Source organism: Oncorhynchus nerka, linkage group LG2, assembly GCF_034236695.1.
Source record: "Oncorhynchus nerka isolate Pitt River linkage group LG2, Oner_Uvic_2.0, whole genome shotgun sequence".
Lineage (NCBI taxonomy): Eukaryota > Metazoa > Chordata > Actinopteri > Salmoniformes > Salmonidae > Oncorhynchus > Oncorhynchus nerka.
The window spans coordinates 16,651,784-16,676,123 of NC_088397.1; the positions used below are offsets into that span (position 1 = coordinate 16,651,784).

At 48.1% G+C, this 24,340-nt stretch overlaps 1 protein-coding gene across 10 annotated transcripts in view; it reads right to left on the reverse strand.

Moving 5' to 3' along the window:
- Positions 1–2,805: 2,805 nt before the first annotated feature.
- LOC115129891 (peripheral plasma membrane protein CASK-like) overlaps positions 2,806–24,340 on the reverse strand; it is a 31,337-nt gene continuing 9,802 nt past the window's right edge. The window contains exons 5-27 of one of the 10 annotated variants that reach the window (XM_065023770.1): positions 23,436–23,538; positions 23,140–23,318; positions 22,631–22,753; positions 21,817–21,900; positions 21,611–21,710; positions 20,283–20,300; positions 17,398–17,519; positions 17,105–17,182; positions 16,675–16,755; positions 14,906–15,094; positions 14,749–14,827; positions 14,566–14,651; positions 14,355–14,423; positions 14,158–14,226; positions 14,036–14,071; positions 13,015–13,053; positions 12,383–12,579; positions 12,027–12,142; positions 10,954–11,034; positions 10,766–10,846; positions 6,420–6,622; positions 5,467–5,550; positions 2,806–5,066 (exon numbers count right to left, since the gene is read on the reverse strand). In XM_065023770.1, the coding sequence (XP_064879842.1) occupies positions 4,890–5,066; positions 5,467–5,550; positions 6,420–6,622; positions 10,766–10,846; positions 10,954–11,034; positions 12,027–12,142; positions 12,383–12,579; positions 13,015–13,053; positions 14,036–14,071; positions 14,158–14,226; positions 14,355–14,423; positions 14,566–14,651; positions 14,749–14,827; positions 14,906–15,094; positions 16,675–16,755; positions 17,105–17,182; positions 17,398–17,519; positions 20,283–20,300; positions 21,611–21,710; positions 21,817–21,900; positions 22,631–22,753; positions 23,140–23,318; positions 23,436–23,538 (2,394 nt within the window). In that variant the 3' untranslated portion in view covers positions 2,806–4,889. Of the gene's footprint in view, positions 5,067–5,466; positions 5,572–6,419; positions 6,623–10,765; positions 10,847–10,953; positions 11,035–12,026; positions 12,143–12,382; positions 12,580–13,014; positions 13,054–14,035; positions 14,072–14,157; positions 14,227–14,318; positions 14,424–14,565; positions 14,652–14,748; positions 14,828–14,905; positions 15,095–16,674; positions 16,756–17,104; positions 17,183–17,397; positions 17,520–20,282; positions 20,301–21,610; positions 21,711–21,816; positions 21,901–22,630; positions 22,754–23,139; positions 23,319–23,435; positions 23,539–24,340 lie in introns of all 10 variants that reach the window. The other 9 variants (XM_065023762.1, XM_065023760.1, XM_065023754.1 and 6 more) reach the window with 9 other exon arrangements.

Here is a 24,340-nt window from a genome sequence, read left to right on the forward strand (position 1 = left end):
TGGTATATTGGCCATATACCACAACCCCCCCCCATGCCTTATTGCTTAAGTATTTAGTAGTATAATGTCTGTCCCTCAGTTGTGTGTCATTGGTACCACCTTGAGAAATCACTTTGATCATTCTCTCCAGTGGCAAACTGTTATTGGGGTTATTGAAAATCTAGAAAATGATTACACGGAACAAAAATATAAACGCAACATGTCAAGTGTTGGTCTCATGTTTCATAAGCTAAAATAAAAGATCCCAGAAATGTAACATAAGCACAAAAAGCTTATTACTCTAAAATGTTGTGCAGAAATGTGTTTACATCCATATTAGTGAGCATTTCTCATTTTTAAATTCTCTGACAACAGCTCTGGTGGACATTCCTGTAGTCAGCAGGCCAATTGCACACTCCCTCAAAACTTGAGACAATTGTGGCATTGTGTTGTGACAACTGCACATTTTAGAGTTGTCTTTTAATGTCCCCAGCACAAGGTGCACCTGTGTAATGATCATGCTGTTTAATCAGCTTCTTGCTATGCCACACCTGTCAGGTGGATGGATTATCTTGGCAAAAGAAAAACACTAACAGGGATGTAAACACTTTTCTGCACAAGATTTTTGAGCAGATGGAACATTTCTGGGATCTTTTATTTTAGTTTATGAAACATGGGACCAACACTTGACATGTTACTTTGTATTTTTGTTCAGTATATATGGATTATTGGCCTGTTGGAAACTAACTCTCTACTACATCACACAGCTCAGGCCTGATCTGATTTATCTCTACAGAAACTGTAGCTCACCCCCAAAAAATTCTGGAATTCAAATAATTGAACCAACATCATTGAATTAGTTGTTCAAAACCCCCAAAATAACCAACATTTTGATTGATTGCTCAGCACCCATCCTTACTGGTGGCACAATGTTATCATGATGGTACAAATGATTTAAAGTAATTAAAATATTAAAACGAGACTACTGCCCGACGGCATATTTAAACGAGACTACTGCCCGACGGCATATTTAAACGAGACTACTACCCGACGGCATATTTAAACGAGACTACTGCCCGACGGCATATTTAAACGAGACTACTACCCGACGGCATATTTAAACGAGACTACTACCTGACGGCATATTTAAACGAGACTACTGCCCGACGGCATATTTAAACGAGACTACTATATCCATGGACACAGATAGTCTGATTGTATACCCAACAAAAAATCTAACCGCAATAAAAAGAGCGAATGTGCTTTCACCATCATGATCCATGTCATTATTTAGGGCCAGAACTGTACCCATTACATCTCTGAACTACACCATTTTCCAGCAGCTAGGCCTAGGGGGTTATCTGGACAGGGCCATGGACGTCCCTAGTATTTCAGAACCATGGACAAAGCATTACATTTGAACTTGGACTAGAGAAAGCCATCTTAAGTCCGCAAGCTATTTAAAGTATTTAAAGGGTTCGATCACAGCTCATTATTTGATAGGATCAGAAGACAAATGGAAATTGGGTGACATATGTTTAGGTCTTGGCTCACAATTATTTTTTGTGGGGGGTTCCTTGAGTGGCGCAGCGGTCTAAGGCATTACATCGCAGTGCTAGAGGTGTCACTACAGACCCAGGTTTGATCCCGGGCTGTATTACAACCCGGCTGTGATTGGGAGTCCCATAGGGCGGCGCACAATTGGCCCAGCGTCGTCAGGGTTAGGGGAGGGTTTGGCCGAGGTATGCTGTCATTGTAAATAAGAATTTGTTCTTAACTGACCTGCCTAGTTAAATAAAGGTTAAAAAATAAATAAACAATCTGACAGTACAGATAGACTGCCATCTAGTGGACAATGTCTGACAGTACAGATAGACTGCCATCTAGTGGACAATGTCTGACAGTACAGATAGACTGCATTCTAGTGGACAATGTCTGACAGTACAGATAGACTGCCATCTAGTGGACAATGTCTGACAGTACAGATAGACTGCATTCTAGTGGGCAATGTCTGACAGTACAGATAGACTGCCATCTAGTGGACAATGTCTGACAGTACAGATAGACTGCCATCTAGTGGACAATGTCTGACAGTACAGATAGACTGCCATCTAGTGGACAATGTCTGAGTACAGATAGACTGCATTCTAGTGGACAATGTCTGACAGTACAGATAGACTGCCATCTAGTGGACAATGTCTGACAGTACAGATAGACTGCATTCTAGTGGACAATGTCTGACAGTACAGATAGACTGCATTCTAGTGGACAATGTCTGACAGTACAGATAGACTGCCATCTAGTGGACAATGTCTGACAGTACAGATAGACTGCATTCTAGTGGACAATGTCTGACAGTACAGATAGACTGCCATCTAGTGGACAATGTCTGACAGTACAGATAGACTGCCATCTAGTGGACAATGTCTGACAGTACAGATAGACTGCCATCTAGTGGACAATGTCTGAGTACAGATAGACTGCATTCTAGTGGACAATGTCTGACAGTACAGATAGACTGCCATCTAGTGGACAATGTCTGACAGTACAGATAGACTGCATTCTAGTGGACAATGTCTGACAGTACAGATAGACTGCATTCTAGTGGACAATGTCTGACAGTACAGATAGACTGCATTCTAGTGGACAATGTCTGACATCTTGTGGTCAATGGAAGCACTTGCATGACCATAATGTTCAGTATAAGCAAACTACTGCATTGCATCACACACACAACCACCCATCCACACCTATAGCCACAGTCCACACATAGGGCCAAACCTGTCCACACACACACACACACACACACACGAGGTGTACACTAGAGACTGTAGGAACTTATATTAAACAGAACCCAAAGGCAGTTTACTTTGTCAACACTTAAAATGAAATATATTTTTTACAAAACAGAAAAGAAAAATAACATTTCATACCGAAGAGCTGCTTGTCATTTGCAGAGGGAACTTTACACAGGACTTTAAATGGTAACACTTTACTCCAGGCAGAGAGACATAACACACTGTCAGAAGCATGACAAAGCACTTTCTTTTTTTATGCTACAACAGTTCAAGACAGGCACTACGCCCTTTTTACAACAGTGCTCATAAGGCGCTATGTCATGTCACCGCAAGTAAAGTGTTATAAAGAGTTTGTCACAATGAGCTCTTTTAGTATTATTATTATTATACACACACTGGCTCTTGGTATCACTCTTATGACTTACGAACCACTGAAACATTTACACACCATAAAAATGCATCTCCTTCCATTGAACTTAAAACAGTAATACTCTTTTAAGACGACACAGTTCTGAAATGGCAGACCTATAGGAGTGGACGTCCCACTCCGTATCCCCTCCCATTCCCACAACATATCAAATAGGGACAATTTACATACACGGCTCACTCTTATGGGCCTGCAGGACTGGGGGGTGTGCATAGGAGTCAGAGTCTTCTGCCCCATACACGGCTCACTCTTATGGGCCTGCAGGACTGGGGGTGTGCATAGGAGTCAGAGTCTTCTGCCCCATACACGGCTCACTCTTATGGGCCTGCAGGACTGGGGGTGTGCATAGGAGTCAGAGTCTTCTGCCCCATACACGGCTCAGTCTTATGGGCCTGCAGGACTGGGGGGTGTGCATAGGAGTCAGAGTCTTCTGCCCCATACACGGCTCAGTCTTATGGGCCTGCAGGACTGGGGGGTGTGCATAGGAGTCAGAGTCTTCTGCCCCATACACGGCTCACTCTTATGGGCCTGCAGGACTGGGGGGTGTGCATAGGAGTCAGAGTCTTCTGCCCCATACACGGCTCAGTCTTATGGGCCTGCAGGACTGGGGGGTGTGCATAGGAGTCAGAGTCTTCTGCCCCATACACGGCTCACTCTTATGGGCCTGCAGGACTGGGGGGTGTGCATAGGAGTCAGAGTCTTCTGCCCCAGCCGCATGCAGGGTGACCGTGTTGGATTATGTTGTTTTCTTCCCTCCTCCTGTCCGTCCGTCCAGATAAGAGGGATGCCCTCTGGCTTGGACACCCGTGCTTTGGCGATGACCAAGCACACGCTCTGACCGAGGAGAATCATCGCTTTACAGAGAGAAAGAGAGAGAGAAAGAAACAGAGGGGAGAGAGCACCTGTTCTCTCCATTGTGCAAACTGAGATGTAAACAAACAGGGTGTGTAGGGAATGAAGAGAGTTCAGGGGGGGGGGGGGGGGTGCTCATTCAACGATTTGATTGACAGATACAGGGACCTATGAAATAAATAAAAGGGATAGGAGGGGTGTTCACTGTGCTTTTCTATCCGCCCAATAGGACGTGGTGTCACTGTGGCGGCGGCGACTGTGCGAGACCTCCGCTGTCTCTGAGGGGCGGAGCACGAAGAGTATGAGGCGGCCAATAGGAGTAAGGGGTCAGGGGGTCACACGGCAAGCTTCCGACTGACGACCATAGGAAATGCCTTATACAAGGTAAACAGCAACAAACACCCATCACCGTGTGTCACATCTGTCCTTCTCACTATCTCGCCTCAGACAGCTATCGCTGTAACGATACAAAAAGAAATAAGGTAGAAAATGCCCCCCCTCCATCCCCACCTTCAACTCTAAGAACAGGACCATATTCATTATTTTCTATAATATATATATATATATATATATATATATATATGTATATGTATACACACATAACATGTGCCTTTGAGGCAGTCGGTAAGGAGTGGAGAGGAAGACGACAGAAGTCACTGTTTTTCTTCAGGAGGACTGACTGAGGTTTCAGAGGTCCTTTTTCATTCATTTTTTCCTTCATCCACACGGTTTCCACAGAGATGTTCCACAGAGATGCATTGTAAAAGAAAACCGGGGTTTGTTGGGGAATGGGGGACGACAGTCAGAGTTTGGTGTTGGTCTGGGTTCAGGGGTTAATAAACCCAGGACACAGGAACCCACTGAGCGGTGGTACACACCAGGTTCACAGCCTCCTCCAGCAGACGGATGGTGTCGTCGATCTCATTGTTGATGACGGTCTGGTCGAAGTAATGGGCGTAGGTCTTCTGGAGGCCCTCGGACTCCTTCTGCAGCCGCTGGAGGGAGTCATCCTAAAGGGAGGAGGGAAGAAAGAGTCAGAATAACAGGGGAAGAAAAGACCCTCCTTCCAGGCATTGTGGGAAGGGTCGAGTCACACAATGGAAAGAAAGATGAAATGGGACTCTGGAAGGATCTTAGTATACTCAAAAACAAACCATTTACACACAAACACAATACACACACCTATAAAAGGAGTGTATATGAGCTAATCTACTTGTACATATCCAGTACTTACAGGCAGTTTCCTGCACCACTTGGGAAGCTTGGGTGCAAGGAGAAAGGCATGCCAAAGAAAAATGAACAGGAATGCAGACAGGACACAGGCAGTGGGATGGACTTTCACCACAGCAAAATGACAGAGACACAACCCAAAACATGACGGACACAGTAGCAGTGTGTTTTGGCCCTAACCTCGTTCATTCCAGGGGTGATGGTGGGAGCTGCGATGAACACAACGTAAGGGGCAAACTCAGCCGTCCTCAACACCTTGAGTGCCTGAAGAGAAACAAGAGATGACTGACAGAAAACTGACTAGTGAGCTACATTTAAAAACTCCACAGTATTAATAAACAGGAAGTGTATATTCAACTGGCAGAACATAAACTGAAGAGATGAAGGTTAGGTTAAAGAGAGAGGGTTAGGTTAGAGTTCATGTTTGAGTTAAGGTCAGCCATCACTGATTTTCTGCCGGTGGAATATATACTGCTTAATAAATACTGGACACACACACACACCCCCACCTCACAGACAAACAACCCCACCCACCCCCACCTCATAGACAAACAACCCCACCCACCCCCACCTCACAGACAAACAACCCCACCCATCCTCACCTCACAGACAAACAACCCCACCCATCCCCACCTCACAGACAAACAACCCCACCCCACACAGAGACAACCCCACCCATCCCCACCTCACAGACAAACAACCCCACCCCACACACAGACAACCCCACCCATCCCCACCTCACACACAGACAACCCCACACACAGATAACCCCACCCATCCCCACCTCACACACAGACAACCCCACACACAGATAACCCCACCTACCTCCACCTCACACACAGACAACCCCGCCCACCCATCCCCACCTCACACACAGACAACCCCGCCCACCCATCCCCACCTCACACACAGACAACCCCACACACAGATAACCCCACCCACCTCCACCTCACACACAGACAACCCCGCCCACCCATCCCCACCTCACACACAGACAACCCCGCCCAACCATCCCCACCTCACACACAGACAACCCCACCCAACCCCACCTCACACACACACAGACAACCCCACCTCACACACAGACAACCCCACCTCACACACAGACAACCCCACCTCACACAGACACCTACCTGTGGTTCCACGTCCAGTATGGAGATCATACCCTGCTGGTGGATCTGGCGGATGGTCTCTAGCCGCGTGCCGTACATGGCGTCCTCGTGACTACCGTACTCCAGGTAGTCATTGTTACTGATGTCCTGCATCATCTGGTCATGTGTCACAAAGTAGTAGTTCTTCCCATTCTCCTCGTCCTTCTTTGGAGGTCTGGTTGTGTCTGTGGGGAGGGAGAGAGGGGGAATGGGAGGGAGAGAGAGGGAGAGAGGGAAAGGCAGGGAGAGAGGGAAAGGGGGGAGCGAGAGAGGGAAAGGGGGGAGCGAGAGAGGGAAAGGCAGGGAGAGAGGGAAAGGCAGGGAGAGAGGGAAAGGCAGGGAGAGAGGGAAAGGCAGGGAGAGGGAAAGGCAGGAAGAGGGAAAGGGGAGAGCGAGAGAGGGAAAGGGGGGAGCGAGAGAGGGAAAGGGGGAGCGAGAGAGGGAAAGGCAGGGAGAGAGGGAAAGGGGGAGCGAGAGAGGGAAAGGGGGAGCGAGAGAGGGAAAGGGGGAGTGAGAGAGGGAAAGGGGGAGAGAATTAGGGAGGGGTAAGTGATAGAACCTGAATGGAGGTTCCTACACTCAAGTCTTCTCTTAGTGCATAGATGTCCATGTAGTGTTGGTAATGGTAGTAGTGGTGGTGGTAGTAGCGGTAGTAGTGGTAGTAGTGGTTGTGGTGGTAGCGGTAGTAGTAGCTGTAGTAGTGGTGGGGGTAGTAGCGGTAGTAGTGGTAGTAGTGGTGGTAGCGGTAGTAGTGGTATTAGTGGCGGTTGTGGTGGTAGCGGTACTAGTGGTATTAGTGGTGGTAGTAGCGGTAGTAGTAACGGTGGTAGTGGTAACAGTGGTATTAGTTGTGGTGGCGGTAGTTGTGGTAGCGGTAGTAGTGGTGGTAGTGGTATTAGTGGTAGCGGTAGTAGTGGTATTAGTGGTAGTAGTGGTGGTAGTAGTGGTAGTAGTGGTGGTGGTAGTAGCGGTAGTAGTGGTGGTGGTCGTAGTGGTAGTAGTGGTGGTGGTAGCAGTAGCGGTGGTAGTAGTGGCGGTAGCGGTGGTAATAGTGGTGGTGGTAGTACCAGTAGTAGCAGTGGTAGTAGTGGTAGTAGCGGTGGTAGTAGTAGTGATAGTAGTAGTAGTGGTAGTATTGGTGGTAGTAGTAGTGATAGTAGTAGTAGTGGTAGTATTGGTGGTAGTAGCGGTGGTAGTAGTAGCGACAGTAGTGGTGGTAGTAGTGGTAGTAGCGGTGGTAGTAGTGGTGGTAGTGATGATAGTGGTGGTAGTGATGATAGTGGTAGTAGCAGCAGTAGTATTGGTAGTAGTGGTGGTAGCGGTGGTAGTGGCAGTAGTGGTGGTAGTAGTAGTAGCGGCTGTAGTGTTGGTGGTAGTAGCAGTAGTAGTGGTGGTGGTAGTGGTAGTAGTGGTAGCAGCGGTGGTAGTGGTAGTAGTGGCCGTAGCGGTGGTAGTGGTGATAGTGGTAGTAGCGGCAGTAGTAGTGATAGTGGTAGTAGCGGCAGTAGTAGTGGTAGTAGTGGTGGTAGCGGCAGTAGTGGTGGTAGTAGTAGTAGCGGTAGTAGTGGTAATAGCAGTAGCGGTGGTAGTAGTAGTAGCGGTAGTAGTGGTGGTAGTAGTAGTAGCGGTAGTAGTGGTGGTAGTAGTGGTAATAGCAGTAGTGGTGGTAGTAGTAGTAGCGGTAGTAGTGGTGGTAGTAGTGGTAATAGCAGTAGCGGTGGTAGTAGCGGTAGCGGTAATAGCGGTGGTAGTAGTGGTGGTGGTAGTAGCGGTAGTAGTGGTAGTAATGGTGGTAGTAGTAGTGGTAGTAGTAGTGGTAGTGGTAGTAGTAGTAGTGGTGGTAGTAGTGGTGGTAGTGGTAGTAGCGGCAGTAGTGGTGGTTGCGGTAGTAGCGGTGGTAGTGGTAGTAGTGGTGGTAGCGGTGGTAGTAGTAGTGGTAGTAGTAGTAGTGGTGGTAGTAGTAGTAGCGGCAGTAGTGGTGGTTGCGGTAGTAGCGGCAGTAGTGGTGGTAGTCGTAGTAGTAGTGGTAGTAGCGGTGGTAGTAGTAGTAGCGGTGGTTGTGGTAGTAGTGGTGGTAGTAGCGGTGGTAGTGGTGGTAGTAGCGGTGGTAGTGGTGGTAGTAGCGGTGGTAGTGGTAGTAGCAGCGGTGGTAGTGGTAGTGTTGGTGGTAGTGGTTGTAGCAGTGGTAGTGGTGGTAGTAGCGGTGGTAGTTGTGGTAATAGCGGTGGTGGTGGTGGTAGTAGCGATGAAAGTTGTGGTAGTAGTGGTGGTAGTAGTAGCGGCAGTAGTGGTGGTAATGATGGTAGTAGTGGTAATAGCGGTGGTAGTGGTAGTAGCGGCAGTGGTGGTGGTAGCGGTAGTAGTGGTAGTAGTGGTGGTAGTAGTAGCGGCAGTAGTGGTGGTAATGATGGTAGTAGTGGTAGTAGCGGTGGTAATGATGGTAGTAGTGGTAGTAGCGGTGGTAGTGGTAGTAGCGGCAGTGGTGGTGGTAGCGGTAGTAGTGATAGTAGTGGTGGTAGTAGTAGCGGCAGTAGTGGTGGTAATGATGGTAGTAGTGGTAGTAGCGGCAGTGGTGGTGGTAGCGGTAGTAGTGGTAGTAGTGGTGGTAGTAGTAGCGGCAGTAGTGGTAGTGGTAGCAGCGGAGGTAGCGGTGGTAGTGGTAGTAGTGGTGGTGGTAGTGGTAGTAGTGGTGGTAGTGGTAGTAGTGGTAGTGGTGGTAGTAGTAGTAGCGGCAGTAGTGGTGGTTGCGGTAGTAGCGGCAGTAGTGGTGGTAGTCGTAGTAGTAGTGGTAGTAGTGGTGGTAGTAGTAGTAGCGGTGGTAGTGGTAGTAGTGGTGGTAGTGGTAGTAGTGGTGGTAGTGGTAGTAGTGGTGGTAGTGGTTGTAGCAGTGGTAGTGGTTGTAGCAGTGGTAGTAGCGGTGGTAGTGGTAGTAGCGGTGGTAGTGGTAGTAGTGGTGGTAGTGGTGGTAGTAGCGGTGGTAGTGGTAGTAGTGGTGGTAGTGGTAGTAGTGGTGGTAGTAGTGGTAGTAGCGGTGGTAGTGGTAGTAGTGGTGGTAGTGGTAGTAGTGGTGGTAGTGGTGGTAGTGGTGGTAGTAGTGGTGGTAGTGGTGGTAGCGGTGGTAGTGGTGGTAGTAGCGGTGGTAGTGGTAGTAGTGGTGGTAGTGGTAGTAGTGGTGGTAGTGGTAGTAGTGGTGGTAGTGGTGGTAGTAGTGGTGGTAGTGGTGGTAGTAGCAGCGGTGGTAGTGGTAGTGTTGGTGGTAGTGGTTGTAGCAGTGGTAGTGGTAGTAGTGGTGGTAGTGGTGGTAGTAGCGGTGGAAGTTGTGGTAATAGCGGTGGTGGTGGTAGTAGCGATGAAAGTTCTGTTAGTAGCGGTGGTAGTAGTAGCGTCAGTAGTGGTGGTAATGATGGTAGTAGTGGTAATAGCGGTGGTAGTGGTAGTAGCGGCAGTGGTGGTGGTAGCGGTAGTAGTGGTAGTAGTGGTGGTAGTAGTAGCGGCAGTAGTGGTGGTAATGATGGTAGTAGTGGTGGTAGCGGTGGTAGTGGTAGTGTTGGTGGTAGTGGTTGTAGCAGTGGTAGTGGTAGTGGTGGTAGTAGCGGTGGAAGTTGTGGTAATAGCGGTGGTGGTGGTGGTAGTAGCGATGAAAGTTGTGGTAGTAGTGGTGGTAGTAGTAGCGGCAGTAGTGGTGGTAATGATGGTAGTAGTGGTAATAGCGGTAGTAGTGGTGGTAGTAGTAGCGGCAGTAGTGGTGGTGGTAGCGGTAGTAGTGGTAGCAGCAGTGGTAGTGGTAGTAGTGGTGGTGGTAGTGGTAGTAGTGGTTGTAGCAGTGGTGGTAGTAGTGGTGGTAGTGGTAGTAGTGGTGGTAGTGGTAGTAGTGGTGGTAGTAGTAGCGGCAGTAGTGGTGGTGGTAGTGGTAGTAGTGGTAGCAGCAGTGGTAGCGGTGGTAGTGGCGTTAGCGGTAGTAGTGGTAGTAGCGGTGGTAGTAGTAGCGGCAGAGGTGGTGGTAGCGGTAGTAGTGGTAGTAGTGGTGGTAGTAGTAGCGGTGGTAGCGGTAGTAGTGGTAGCAGCGGTGGTAGTGGCGTTAACGGTAGTAGTGGTAGTAGCGGTGGTAGTAGTAGCGGCAGTAGTAGTGGTAGTAGCGGCAGTGGTGGTGGTAATGATGGTAGTAGTGGTAGCAGCGGTGGTAGCGCTGTTAGTGCCGGTAGCGGTGGTAGTGGCGTTAACGGTAGTAGTGGTAGTAGTTGTGGTAGTGGTAGCAGCGGTGGTAGTGGTGGTAGTAGTGGCGGTAGTAGTAGCGGTAGTGGTGGTAGTAGTGGTGGTAGGTCTCTTACGAGGAATGGGGTAGGCAAATCGGTCTGGGTGCTTCGTGATGAGCGTGTTCTTGATGTGCCTCCTGCCAACTCCATGGGCCCCTGGGAAGAGAGACACACATAAGACAATGAGACAGAGACGTTAAATAATGTGTTGTCAACTGTTCCCCTTTAGTTAACACTACCTAAGAACCATCTGTCTAACGTACCCAACAAAACAAGCGTTTTCCTCTTGAATGCAGGCAGTTTGACCACCTCTTCATACGTGACCAGGTCTAGTTGGTCAAACACTGAAACAGAGAAGGTGAAAGGCATTAGAGATGTTCACTGAGAGCCATAGGAATGATGGAACACAGACACAATGGAAGGGGGTCGTCTGTAGTGCACAGCACAGGAAGGTGAATGAAATGAATGGCTTAAATAAAGAATGGATCGCTGAAATAAGTTTACTGATAAAAGTGTGAAAAAGATTGCGGTTTGCTTTTGCCATCTAAAGGGCCTACGTGTGATTGGAATTATTTTACATCACAAGTTCAATACTTCAGGTCTGTGAGAGACGGACAAACCAGGACACATAAAACGAGGAAGAACAAATTAAACAGCGAGACAGAAGTTCAAACTGTGGACTGACGTCAAACAAGGAAAATAGCGTGAATGAAGTAGAGGATAGAGGGAGAGAAACGGAGGAGGGCATCGTTGGGCATCATTCAGAGTTACTTACATGCAGCCAAGCCATTGGGTAAGAGACGCATGAAAGATGGACAGAACAGAGGGAAGGAGGGAGGGGAGGGTTAATAGAAGAAAAGGTAAATTAAAAACATTACAGTACATAGCTTGGACTCGGAGGCCAGGTTGTTAATGGCAGGAGCGTTAGACATGTAACATTCAGTCAACATTGAGACAACGTTTAGAGAGGAGCTCTTTGAGGGAGGAAAGGGGCATTAGTCAGATTCAGTTGGAAACCATTCCACAGACAGTACAGTAGTAAGCTAAGCATTTAGCTCTACAGACCGGGAATGTCTTTATTATACAATAAAACAAATACTACATTCAGAACTGAGACAATATTTTGGCCAGTGAATAAAGCTGCAAGAGAATATCTGGGATATAACATCTGAATGCATCATACAGTATAAAATACAACGAAAACATCTGGAACACTTGGAATATCTTATAGCCAACATGTCAAGCCAAACACTTTTACACACACACACACAATAAAGAATTGGTTTCTGATTGTATTATTAAAGCATGCTATGTGTGTGTGTGTGTGTGTGTGTACCTGCGTTGTGCTTGGCCAGGTACTTGTCTTTGTACTGTTTCTTCTTCTTGCCAAACCAGGTACAGCTGGCCTGCTGCTCCTGCTTAGTCTTCTCCATGGCTATACACGCCACACGCCTGGGTATGGGGGTAAAATGTAAGGCAATAAAAGATACTTCACTGATTATTCCTAGTTATTTTAATTCTGTGGTAACGGCCCCCAAGACCAAAGACTAAGTCAAATTTCTGCTTAACATTTGGGAAAAGTTCGTCTTGCATTGTAATTTCAATCCACTTCTTGAATTGGAAATGGAATTGGAACGAAAGTACCAACCCTGCTGGGTTTTACAGTATGGGTTCCATGGGTTCTGTCCTCACCACTCTTGTAGTTCTGGTGACGGTATGAGCCCTGCGGTTCCGTTCTTAGTGTTCTCCAGCTTGCCCTGCCACCAGTTGTGGTCGTCCTTACTGATGATCTGGATGATGTCACCCACCCGGAAGCGGATCCCGGCCTCCTTACAGGGAATGAGGTCATCCTTGGCGGGGTCGTACTCAAACTGGGCACGCACGTAGATCTGAGGGAGGAAACCGAGGAATGTGATTGGTCAGGACCGCTGATCTGGGGGGGAATAGGGGGACTGATTGATCAAGCTGGAGGTATGGAGGAAAGAGTTGATTTTGATTGGTCAAGCTCCTGACGAGAGCTGTACGGGACACTGATTGGTCGAAATGGCCACAATCGACACAGTAAACAAGAAGCAAAGAGGCGGAGGAAAGAAGAAGAGTCGGGCGAAAAAGAGAAAGCAAATAAGGCAACATCAAAGAAAGCTTTACCATTTGAATCGTTCTGGTTGCCCCTGACTGGCTACATCTTACGCGCAAACGACCAACCATTTTAATGGAGGGGGAGGGAGATTATGGACGCCAGCTAATGTTGGATCTGCAAGAGCTACAATGAGGGACATACTGCATGGGATCTACTGCTACTTGGATCCACTGAGAGATCTTACCTTGATGGACATTTTGTCCTTGATGACAGGTCTGGAGATCTAAGGGGTTGAGAGCATCACACACACATCATGCAGTAGAAAACATACGGGACATCGACAAAGGAGGTGAGAGAGTGAGGAGGACGGGCTACGACACAGGGAGACAGGCTACGACAGGGAGAATTTGCAATGAGGCCCTTTATCTACTTCTCCACAGTCATGGATATCATATGAAGAAAGTTGGAGGTATTTTTGTGCGCCAATGCTAACTAGCATTAGCGCAATGACGAAGTCTACAGTCAATGCGCTAACACTTGTTAGCAACTGCGCTAGCCCTAGTTAGCAACTTCCTTCCAACTGCATGCATACATATAAATGGTATCCACAAGTTCCACTGATTCTGGGGAAGTAGTTAAAGGCCTCATTGCCAAAATCACAAAGTATCCCTTTAATACATGCAGGGGTTATTTAAGATGACATGGATCCAAATTATGTTTGACACATACACAGATTTATACACACGCAGAGACATACACACACACAGACGTACACACACACACACGCACACACACACAGACGTACACACACACAGACATGTACACACACACACACACACACAGACGTACACACACACAGACGTGTACATACACACACACGCGAGTCCACACACACACAGACGTACACACACACACAGACATGTACACACACACGCGAGTCCACACACACACACAGACGTACACACACACACAGACATGTACACACACACACACACAGACATGTACACACACACACTCACAGACATGTACACACACACACACTCACAGACATGTACACACACACACACTCACAGACATGTACACACACACACACTCACAGACATGTACACACACACACACTCACAGACATGTACACACACACGCGAGTCCACACACACAAAAACAAGCAAATGGTGTCCCTGGTCTAGACAAAGCCATGTGAGAGGAGGAGTCAGACATCAGAGAAGAGAGGGAGTGGAGGAGTCAGGGAAGTCTATAGCTCTCACCTGTCGTCCTTTAGGCTGGATGGTAGAGGGCAGATCCTACAAGCACACATAGAGTTAACACACATCTAATACAGCACAATAGATTCATCTGACAGAAGCGATATTGAGCCACAGCTCCTCACCAGGATGGAGCTAGTGACACTAGCATGGCCGTTCGCTGGCGACTGTCTGGATAGGTCGGGGGACTCTTTCTGCAGACACACATGAACAAAAAAACATGTGAAAAATATCAACAGAAAATGACTTATAACTGAAGAATAGAACGCTTCTTTACCTCATTTACCTGATTTTCTAGAGACACAAGAGAATCGGTCCATACCTCGCAAGACATGGACTGTGACCGGTAGCTGGGTACGATCTTAAAGGTAACACTCCCTCGCATTTCCCTCTGTGGGGACACAACATTATCGTCAAATGATCACAACCAATAAGAGCCTTCCACTGATACACACGTACCGTAGTACTGTGTAAAGACAAAACTAGCTGATTGGACAATGGTGAGAATGAGAGAATCTGATTGGACAACACACCAGCATCTTCTGGAGCTGTTCTACGGTCTGATTGGCAACGCTGATCCCGTTGATCTCTCTGATCTCATCGCCGACATGCAGCGTACCTAAAAAAGACAGAGGGTGAGACAGAGGGTGAGACAGAGGGTGAATGTGGGTTTGTTTTTGGTCAGGTGTACGGCATATTCCAAAAGTGTACTGTACCTTGTCTGTGGATCATTCCTCCGTGCATGATACGGGCCACGATGCAGTGGTTCAGATCGTTCATCTTCAGAGTGATGCCCTGAAGAGGTCAAGGGTGAAAGGTCAAATAGGAAGACTCAGTAAATGTGTGTGGTCAGTGTTTGTGTGTGTGTCGTACCATAGGTTCGTCAGTGTTCTTCTGGAACTGAACCAGGCGTACTCGAGTCACGTTCTCCAGGTCCATGTCCCCGTTGGTGCTCTCAGGAGAGTCTCCGTTCAGGTAGGGTGAGGTGGGCGGGGGGGTCACCCTCAGAGCCTCGTCACTGTACACCTCATGGGCCACCACGTCATGGGTCTGGAGCAAGGCCTACACACACACACACAATAAGACACACCCTCATACAGACATCTACAGCAGACAATGAGTGTGTAATATGGCCTTTTAAACAACAGGGGGCGCACAAGGCACTAACTAAATTCACCCTGTATTATTGGTCACACGTGGCTTATTGTAAGTGTGTAACAGTGTTAGCTGGTTTCTACTTAAGACGTATTTGCTTGGTCTTCCTAAATGAAACATGAGTGACTAAAGGACTGGGTAAACTACTATGGGTCTACACAAAAAGACTTGTATCCAGATGGGATATACGTTCTTTTTTATTTTTATCTTGGTCACCAGGGAAGGGGGACCCCCCCTTCTTTATATCCAGGCCACTGTGTCAGTCTGTAGGCTGAGCGAAAAGCAGAGGGCTCTAGCGTTGAGATGTCAGTACAGAAATACCTGTGGGTCAGAGACTAAGCTGAGGTAAGAGGATGGAGAACCAAACACAACTCAGCTTTAAAAAAGGTGCACTATGCACAAATAATTTCCTGGTTGCTAAAGTTCGAATAGTTTGCCTAATTTCAGTTTATGTGACAAAACAAGGAAGTTTAGTGTAGAGAATCATTGTACCATCAAAACCACTGAAATATATTTTCCATAAACAAAAATGGCTGTTTGAAGCTGGTGTAAAAAACTAAAGTAAAAGATGCAAACACAAAACTTCAGAACGGGAAGCATAGAAATAGTGCACATAGAACAGAAGTAACGCTTTTTAGACTTGCTTTCAATGAGAATGACAGATCTATAACTAACATTTCTATGTGAATTTGGTCAGGTCGCCCAAAAGTGACATATTTCAGCTTAAACTATAACAGACAAGCACAGATCTTTCTGCCATTGAAATCCTTGGGGCCACCAGAGCATGTTTTAGGGTCGCCTAAGTCCAAATACACTTTCGTGATGGTAAAAGCTTTTAGACTTAAAACAGATAAAGTATTTAGAAAAGATAATGGACCAATATATTTTTACATTGTAATCTTTCAAGAACTAATGATCACCAAAATAAAAGCTAGAATGGAAAATTCCCAAAACAATTAATTTAGCAGTATAGAACACAGCATCAGCCATGGCAAAATGCATAGAATTGCAGGGAATTCGCTTTAAAACTCCTAAATGTTCTCAGCTCCATGGAAAATTGGTAGAATTGCAGGAAATTGGCTTAAAAATGCAAAACTCTCTCTACCTGACACCAGAGAAGAGATGAAGAGAGAACAGAGAGAGAAAGATTAGGAAAAGCAGAGGGAGCTTTTTTTATTCTGTTCTTTTGTTGGCAGTAACAGCTAGGGCTGGATGGGCGGAGCAGGATGTCTGCAGCCTCACTAGCCCCACCCATAACCCTGGCTGCTACACCTGACAGCCCCTCCCCTCAGTCTTGCTAATCTAACAGATTACTCCCTCCCTCCCTGGGGTCTATAGTGGACAAACTAAGGCGCTTGACCCAGTCATGATCATTTGTTTACACACACACACACACACACACACACACACACACACACACACACACACACACACACACACACACACACACACACACAGAGAGAGAGGGTGCGATGGAGATGGCCCACCATGAAGTGTGGCTGTGTGAGGATCCTCCGGAGTTCCTTGGCCTCCATGTTGTCAGGGTAACAGGAGATTGTCTCCAGTACCTACAGGATAAGAGGAGGGAGAGGAAGTACAATATCATATAAGAGCATCAACACTTTTTTATTTATTTTACCTTTGTTTAACTAGGCAAGTCAGTTAAGAACAAATTCTTATTTACAATGACGGCCTAGGAACAGTGGGTTAACTGCCTGTTCGGGGCAGGACGACAGATTTGTACCTTGTCAGCTCGGGGGTTTGAACTTGCAACCTCCCGGTTCCTAGTCCAACGCTCTAACCACTAGGCTACCCTGCCGCAAACACTAACCAAAACAACAAGATGCAATATTTAACAAGCGCTAGTCCCAGAAGAAAAGAGGTGTCCCACCTTGATGTCGTGACCAGGCCACTCACCTCTTTGGCTCTCTGTACTCCATCACTGGGAGGGTTCCTGATCTGAGGAGACGACCTGGTGTTGATCTGGTCATAGAGCTGCAACACCAGGGGGAGACAGACATTATTATTCACTCATCTTTTACATATCCCTCCTCACATAACACTTTTTGTATTAAATGTTGCTTTAGAAATAAAATGCATTTTCATTCCCAAAGGATTTACCCAATGAATAATGTGGTGTGTCTCTTTACTTGTGTCAAAGTGCCACCTAGTGGACTTGACATGAACCTGCGTGTGTGTAGCCCACTCACGTCCAGCAGTGTGTGTAGGTGTTGGTCCTGGAAGACGCTGTGTAAGAAGTCCAGATCTTTCTCACTGCAGTCGGTCAGAGCATGAATCTCCTCCAGGCTGTCCAGCACCTGGGATACTGCCCCTACACACACACACACACACACACACAGGTTATAACATATACACACACCAATTGTAAGTAGACAGTACCATAAAAACACAAACATTTAGATTTAACACACACAAAAAACACACAAGGACAAACACATTTACAGACACTGCAAACACACGCACAGAGACACCGCACACACACACAACGCACACACACAGAGACACCGCGCACACATACACACAGAGACACTGCGCACACACACAAAGAGCGCGCACAGAGACAGTGCGCGCACACACACAGAGAGACAGTGCGCGCGCACACACACACACAGAGGCAGCGTGCACACACACAGAGACAGCACACACACACACACACAGAAAACACACACAACACACAAAGACAACACACAGAGACAGTGCACGCGCACACAGACACACAGACAGCGCAAGCACACACACACACACAGAGACAACGCGTGCACACACAGACTGCTCGCACACACACACACACACAGACAGAGCACACACACACACACAGAGACAGCGCACACACACAGACAGCGTGCACACACACACACACAGAGGCAGCGCACACACAAGGACAAACACATTTACAGACACCGCAAACACACGCACAGAGACACCGCACACACACACACACCGCGCACACACAGAGACACTGCGCACACACACAAAGAGCGCGCACACACACAGAGAGACAGCGTGCACGCACACACACACACAGAGACAGCGTGCACACACACAGAAAACACACACAACACACAGACACTACACACACACACACACAAAGACACAACACACACACACAAAGACAACACACAGAGACAGCGCACGCACACACACACAAACAGTGCAAGCACACACACACAGAGACAGCGCACGCACACACACACACACACACAGAGACAACACGTGCACACACAGACTGCTCGCACACACACACACACACACACACAGAGAGACAGCGCACACACACAGACAGCGTGCACACACACACACAGCATGCGCACACACAGCATGCGCACACACACAGAGACAGCACACACACAAGGACAAACACATTTACAGACACCGCAAACACACGCACAGAGACACCGCACACACACACAAAGACACAACACACACACAAAGACACAACACACACACACAAAGACAACACACAGAAACAGTGCACGCGCACACACACACACAGACAGCGCAAGCACACACACACACAGAGACAGCGCACACACACACACACACACAGAGACAACGCATGCACACACACAGACTGCGCTCACACACACACACAGACAGCGCACACAGACAGCGTGCACACACAAGGAGCGCACACACACACACACACTGCATGCACACACACAGAGACACCGCGCACACACACAAAGAGCGCGCGCACACACAGAGCGCGCGCACACACACACAGAGACAGCGTGCACACACACACACACAGAGACAGCGTGCACACACACAGAGACAGCACACACACACAACACACAAAGACACAACACACACACACAAAGACAACACACAGAGACAGCGCACGCGCACACACACACAGACAGCGCAAGCACACACACACACAGACAACGCGTGCACACACACAGACTGCGCGCATACACACACACACAGAGAGACAGAGCACAAACACACACACAGAGACAGCACGCACACACACACAGAGACAGCACGCACACACACACAGAGACAGCGTGCACACACAGAGACAGCACACACACACACACAGAAAACACACACAACACACAAAGACACTACACACACACACACACAAAGACACAACACACACACACAAAGACACAACACACACACACAAAGACAACACACAGAGACAGCGCAAGCACACACACACACAGAGACAGCACGCACACACACAGAGACAGCACGCACACACACAGAGAGAGAGACAGCGCGCGCACACACACAGAGACATCGTTCACACACACAGAGACAGCACACACAGACACCGCACACGGACACAGAGCCACCGCACACACACACACACCGCACATACACACACAGAGACACCGCACACAGACACAGAGACACCACACACAGACACCGCACACACAGCTAGAAACAGAAGGTGTCAGGCTAGAGTACCTGCTACATGCAGCAAAAGCAACAGAGAGACGGCAGGACAGAATAGAACAGAACAGGTAGGTCCCATCATCAATATGACATATTAGACAGAAAGGAAGGAATAAACCATATCACATGGGATGAAGATAATGGTATGGAGGTCAGGTCATGTGATTGGTTAGTTCAGGTTAGTGAAGGTTAGTGAAGGCTGGATCTAGAGATTGTATGGAAGACTAAAGTTAGTTGCCATGCTGCTTGTATAACATAGAAAAACACTTCACACATAAAAAGGAGGTTTGAAGACTGAACACTCAGTTTGTCCTCCAAGGCCATGACAGGTCCAGATTGCACACGCCACTGACAACGGATGTGATTGGATCAAATGGAAGCCGTGCAGGCGCGCGTCCACCTCATTAGCTGTTGGTGGTGAGTGACATCACAATGCACACAGAGTCTACTTCCCAATACTTCTGATTGGCTTTCTGTCTCAGCTTGGAGTTCAATTCACCCCCATCAACTGACACCCAGTCAGATACAGTTTCAAATAGGTAAGGAAGCTGTTTTAGAGTATTGGGACGCGAGTCATCAAGGGTGCTACGAGGGAGGGGGGAGGGTAGTTTAATAGATGGTGATGATGTCATGATGTCACACCAGGAAGCTACCTGGGGATACCTACTTTCAGCGGCTAGCAGTCCTACAGAGAGCGCCGCATGGAAACACCACCACAGAGAAGACAATAGAGAAGAAAGATTCAGCAGACAAGGCAGACAGACAGAGAGCAAAACAGGAGAGAGAGAGAGAGAGAGAGAGAAGTAAGGAAAAAGCAGAGGCTGTGTTGACTCTAGAAGAGTCTGGAGCTGTGGGTATCTGGCTAAAGTCTCAAAGATGCCATTTGGAGGAAAATAGGTCATTTACTCATATACACTGTTCTGCCCCCTCCTCTCCCAACACACACAGCCACACCCCACAGGAAAGTGAATTCCATCCCTAAGCATTTTCTTTTTTTAAACAAGGGCAGAAAGTCACAAAACGCAGAGTGATGCAATGAGGCTGTCTGGTCTCATAAGAGGAAGACCAGACTATCACCTATATTGTCTCCAATGCTTTTTCTATGACTCACTTGGACTCTGTACCGCTCCAATTTCTACCAAAGTTTGTCAGATGTTTTCATCCTGAAAAGTGGCCACGTCACACCATCTGTTGTGCAGACACAGCTACACGCCTTATTCCCACATGCACGGGAAGGATAGGCACCGTTACATTTCACCATTTTAGACGGGGCCTATTAAAAAAGGCCTCTAACGAGACCTACAAAACAGATGGCGTGGGACACGCCCGTATCACAACATTACAGCCCTTTTGTTAGGTCTGAGAACATCTGACAAGCATAGCAGTCAGAGCAGTAGGCTATTTGACAGAGAGGGCGGCAGGTAGTAGATAGACTCTTTGTTCCCCCGTTGATAACATGCATAGGGAGTGACAGTGCACCCCGAGACAGAGACAGGGAAGTGAGGGCATTGGGCAACGCTAGCCTGGACACTTCTGTTTCCTTTTCCCAGCAATCAGGGGGATTTATAAAAGGCCTAGGCTAGCACAGAGACCAGGGCCTGAATGTTCCACTGCTGTTCTGATCTGAACACTGGATTGGCTGTGTGGTTAGCTACTGACTATCTGTCATCTGATTACCAGGAAATGAGATAACGTTGAGGCTTGGTTGAGGTTGAGGAGCTTACAACAGTGATAGAAAGGTCAAATCATCATTATCGGTCTTACATGATGAGAATCCTTTTCTGATACCGCAGAAGTTGGCTATAGTTGTCGAAAACTATGAGAAGTCAAAAATGTGCAACATCGTCAGGGGTGTGCTTCAGGACTGCCCGTGGGACAATGGGCTAGCAACACAAACCACGTAAGCGATTGTTGCCATGAGATCCGTTCCCCTGACACAGCTCGGCTTGGGTGTTGACGTGGGATCGGCAACAGGAGGAGAGGGGCGGGTCTTACCTGAGGAGGTGGGGTCTTCAGAGAAGTCAGGCATCTCCTCTGGTGGGTCTCCGTAGAAGGAGTTAAACTTGTGGCTGGAGACAGCAGCCAACACTGCCCCCTACGACACAACACAAGGAACAGGAATGTATTGACTGATTGATTGAAGAGCATCAATGGTGTGTGTGTGTGTGTGTGTGTGTGTGTGTGTGTGTGTGTGTGTGTACCTTGAGCTTCCTCCTTGCATTAAACTTCCTCAGCTGCTCCACCGTCTCTGGCAGGTGGATCTTGTAGGCATACCTGTCCCTCTCCTGGAGGGAGAACACAGACAGGTGAATACCTGTCCCTCACAGACAAGTGAATACCTGTCCCTCTCCTGGAGGGAGGGAGAACACAGACAGGTGAATACCTGTCCCTCACAGACAAGTGAATACCTGTCCCTCTCCTGGAGGGAGAACACACAGACAGGTGAATACCTGTCCCTCACAGACAGGTGAATACCTGTCCCTCACAGACAGGTGAATACTTTTCCCTCACAGACAGGTGAATACCTGTCCCTCACAGACAGGTGAATACCTGTCCCTCACAGACAGGTGAATACCTGTCCCTCACAGACAGGTGAATACTTTTCCCTCACAGACAGGTGAATACCTGTCCCTCACAGACAGGTGAATACCTGTCCCTCACAGACAGGTGAATACCTGTCCCTCACAGACAGGTGAATACTTTTCCCTCACAGACAGGTGAATACCACACTAATAAAGGCAAAACACTACAACACAGGTTACACTCAATAAAGTGGACTGTATTCTCTGGGTTGTGAAAGTAGCTGATGCAGGGCGCCGTCTCCTGACAGGGAGGAAGTTATGAGGAAACAACAACTAACCCAGTGTTAGTTTCACATCTGGTTATAATCATGTGTTACAGTTGGGGTTAAGTGTGTGTCTGCATATTCAGCATCTTGCAGACAGGGCTTTTAGTGTGTGTGTGCATGCATGTGAATGTGTGTGTGTATCAGTGTGTCTGCATGTTTGTTCCCACCTTAAGCCAGGGGTGGTTGAGGGCTTCGTAGACAGTGATCCTCTCTGCGGGGTCCAGCATCAGCATCCGACGCACCAGGTCCTTGGCACTCTCTGAGATGTGGCTCCACTGGCGTGGGTTCATCTAGAGGGTCACACACACACACACACACGCTCTCAGATGGATGTAGGGCTGCAGCAACCGAGGGAATACCAGATACGTTTATCACCTTGGGCACAGTATATACCTGGAGCTTTTTAACCTAGCTATAGATATAGATGGAAGGTTGCCATGTACCCCCCACCAGGCCCAGAAGACAGAATGAGGACTGTTCTACATGGTACATTCTGAATGCTCTGTATGGGCCTCAATAAGGCCTTGATGGAAATGCAGCTGAGGCAACTTTCCAAGCCGTAGCTTGTGGTTGTTAACCACGTGCAATGACGCTTGGTTGGTTGGTTGGTTGGTTGGTTGGGGTGTGTGTGTGTGTGTGTGTGTGTGTTAGAGGGCAGTTTTGGAAAATCAACTACTACCTTATATTTCCCCTTAATGATCGCCTCAAACAGGCGTTCCTTGGTACCGTAGAAGGGCAGGCAGCCAGACAGCAGGATGAACAGGATGACTCCACAGCCCCACACGTCGACAGGCTTCCCATACGGCTCTCTCTTCACCACCTCTGGGGCCATGAAGTGGGGCGTGCCTACTCGACCTGGGGAGGAATGGGGGGTTCGAGTGTGGGTTTACACACAGATACGAGAGAGAGAGAGAGAGAGAGAGCGAGAGGAGAGAATGACAAATACACAGTCCCAGAGTGAATATAGAGTACCTCCTGCCACCAGGCCTGATTCTCCTAGTTGTATGGCCACTCCAAACCCCCCCAGCTTGACAGGAGCTGAGTTCTCCTTAGAGGCCAGCAGGACACAGTGAGGCTACAAGACAGGGACACAGAGAGAGAGAGAGAGAGAGAGACAGAGAGAGATGGAGGGATTGGGTTCAAGCTTCATAAAAAAAGTGTTCCATTTTGTACCATCCTATTGTACCTTGGTAGTGCTGGACCTAAAGGGTTCCTAGACGGGACAAAGGCTGAGGGCTACCTGCTTTACTGCAGAAACACTCCAACTGATAGCGAAGAGGAGAAAGGAGGATGATGACACTGGACAGATAGAGAGAAGAAGAGTTGGAGGATGAGGAGCAGAGCGCAGCGCTGGAGTACGTGACGGTCAGGGTATGTGGTCTCACAGCGTTGGAGTACGTGACTGTCAGGGTATGTGGTCTCACAGCGTTGGAGTACGTGACGGTCAGGGTATGTGGTCTCACAGCGTTGGAGTACGTGACTGTCAGGGTATGTGGTCTCACAGCATTGGAGTACGTGACTGTCAGGGTATGTGGTCTCACAGCGTTGGAGTACGTGACTGTCAGGGTATGTGGTCTCACAGCATTGGAGTACGTGACTGTCAGGGTATGTGGTCTCACAGCGTTGGAGTACGTGACTGTCAGGGTATGTGGTCTCACAGCGTTGGAGTACGTGACTGTCAGGGTATGTGGTCTCACAGCGTTGGAGTACGTGACTGTCAGGGTATGTGGTCTCACAGCGTTGGAGTACGTGACTGTCAGGGTATGTGGTCTCACAGCGTTGGAGTACGTGACTGTCAGGGTATGTGGTCTCACAGCGCAGGTTTCCTGCCCTACTCTGCACTTCACACTGGAGGGGGAGGATGGGGTCTGTGGTCT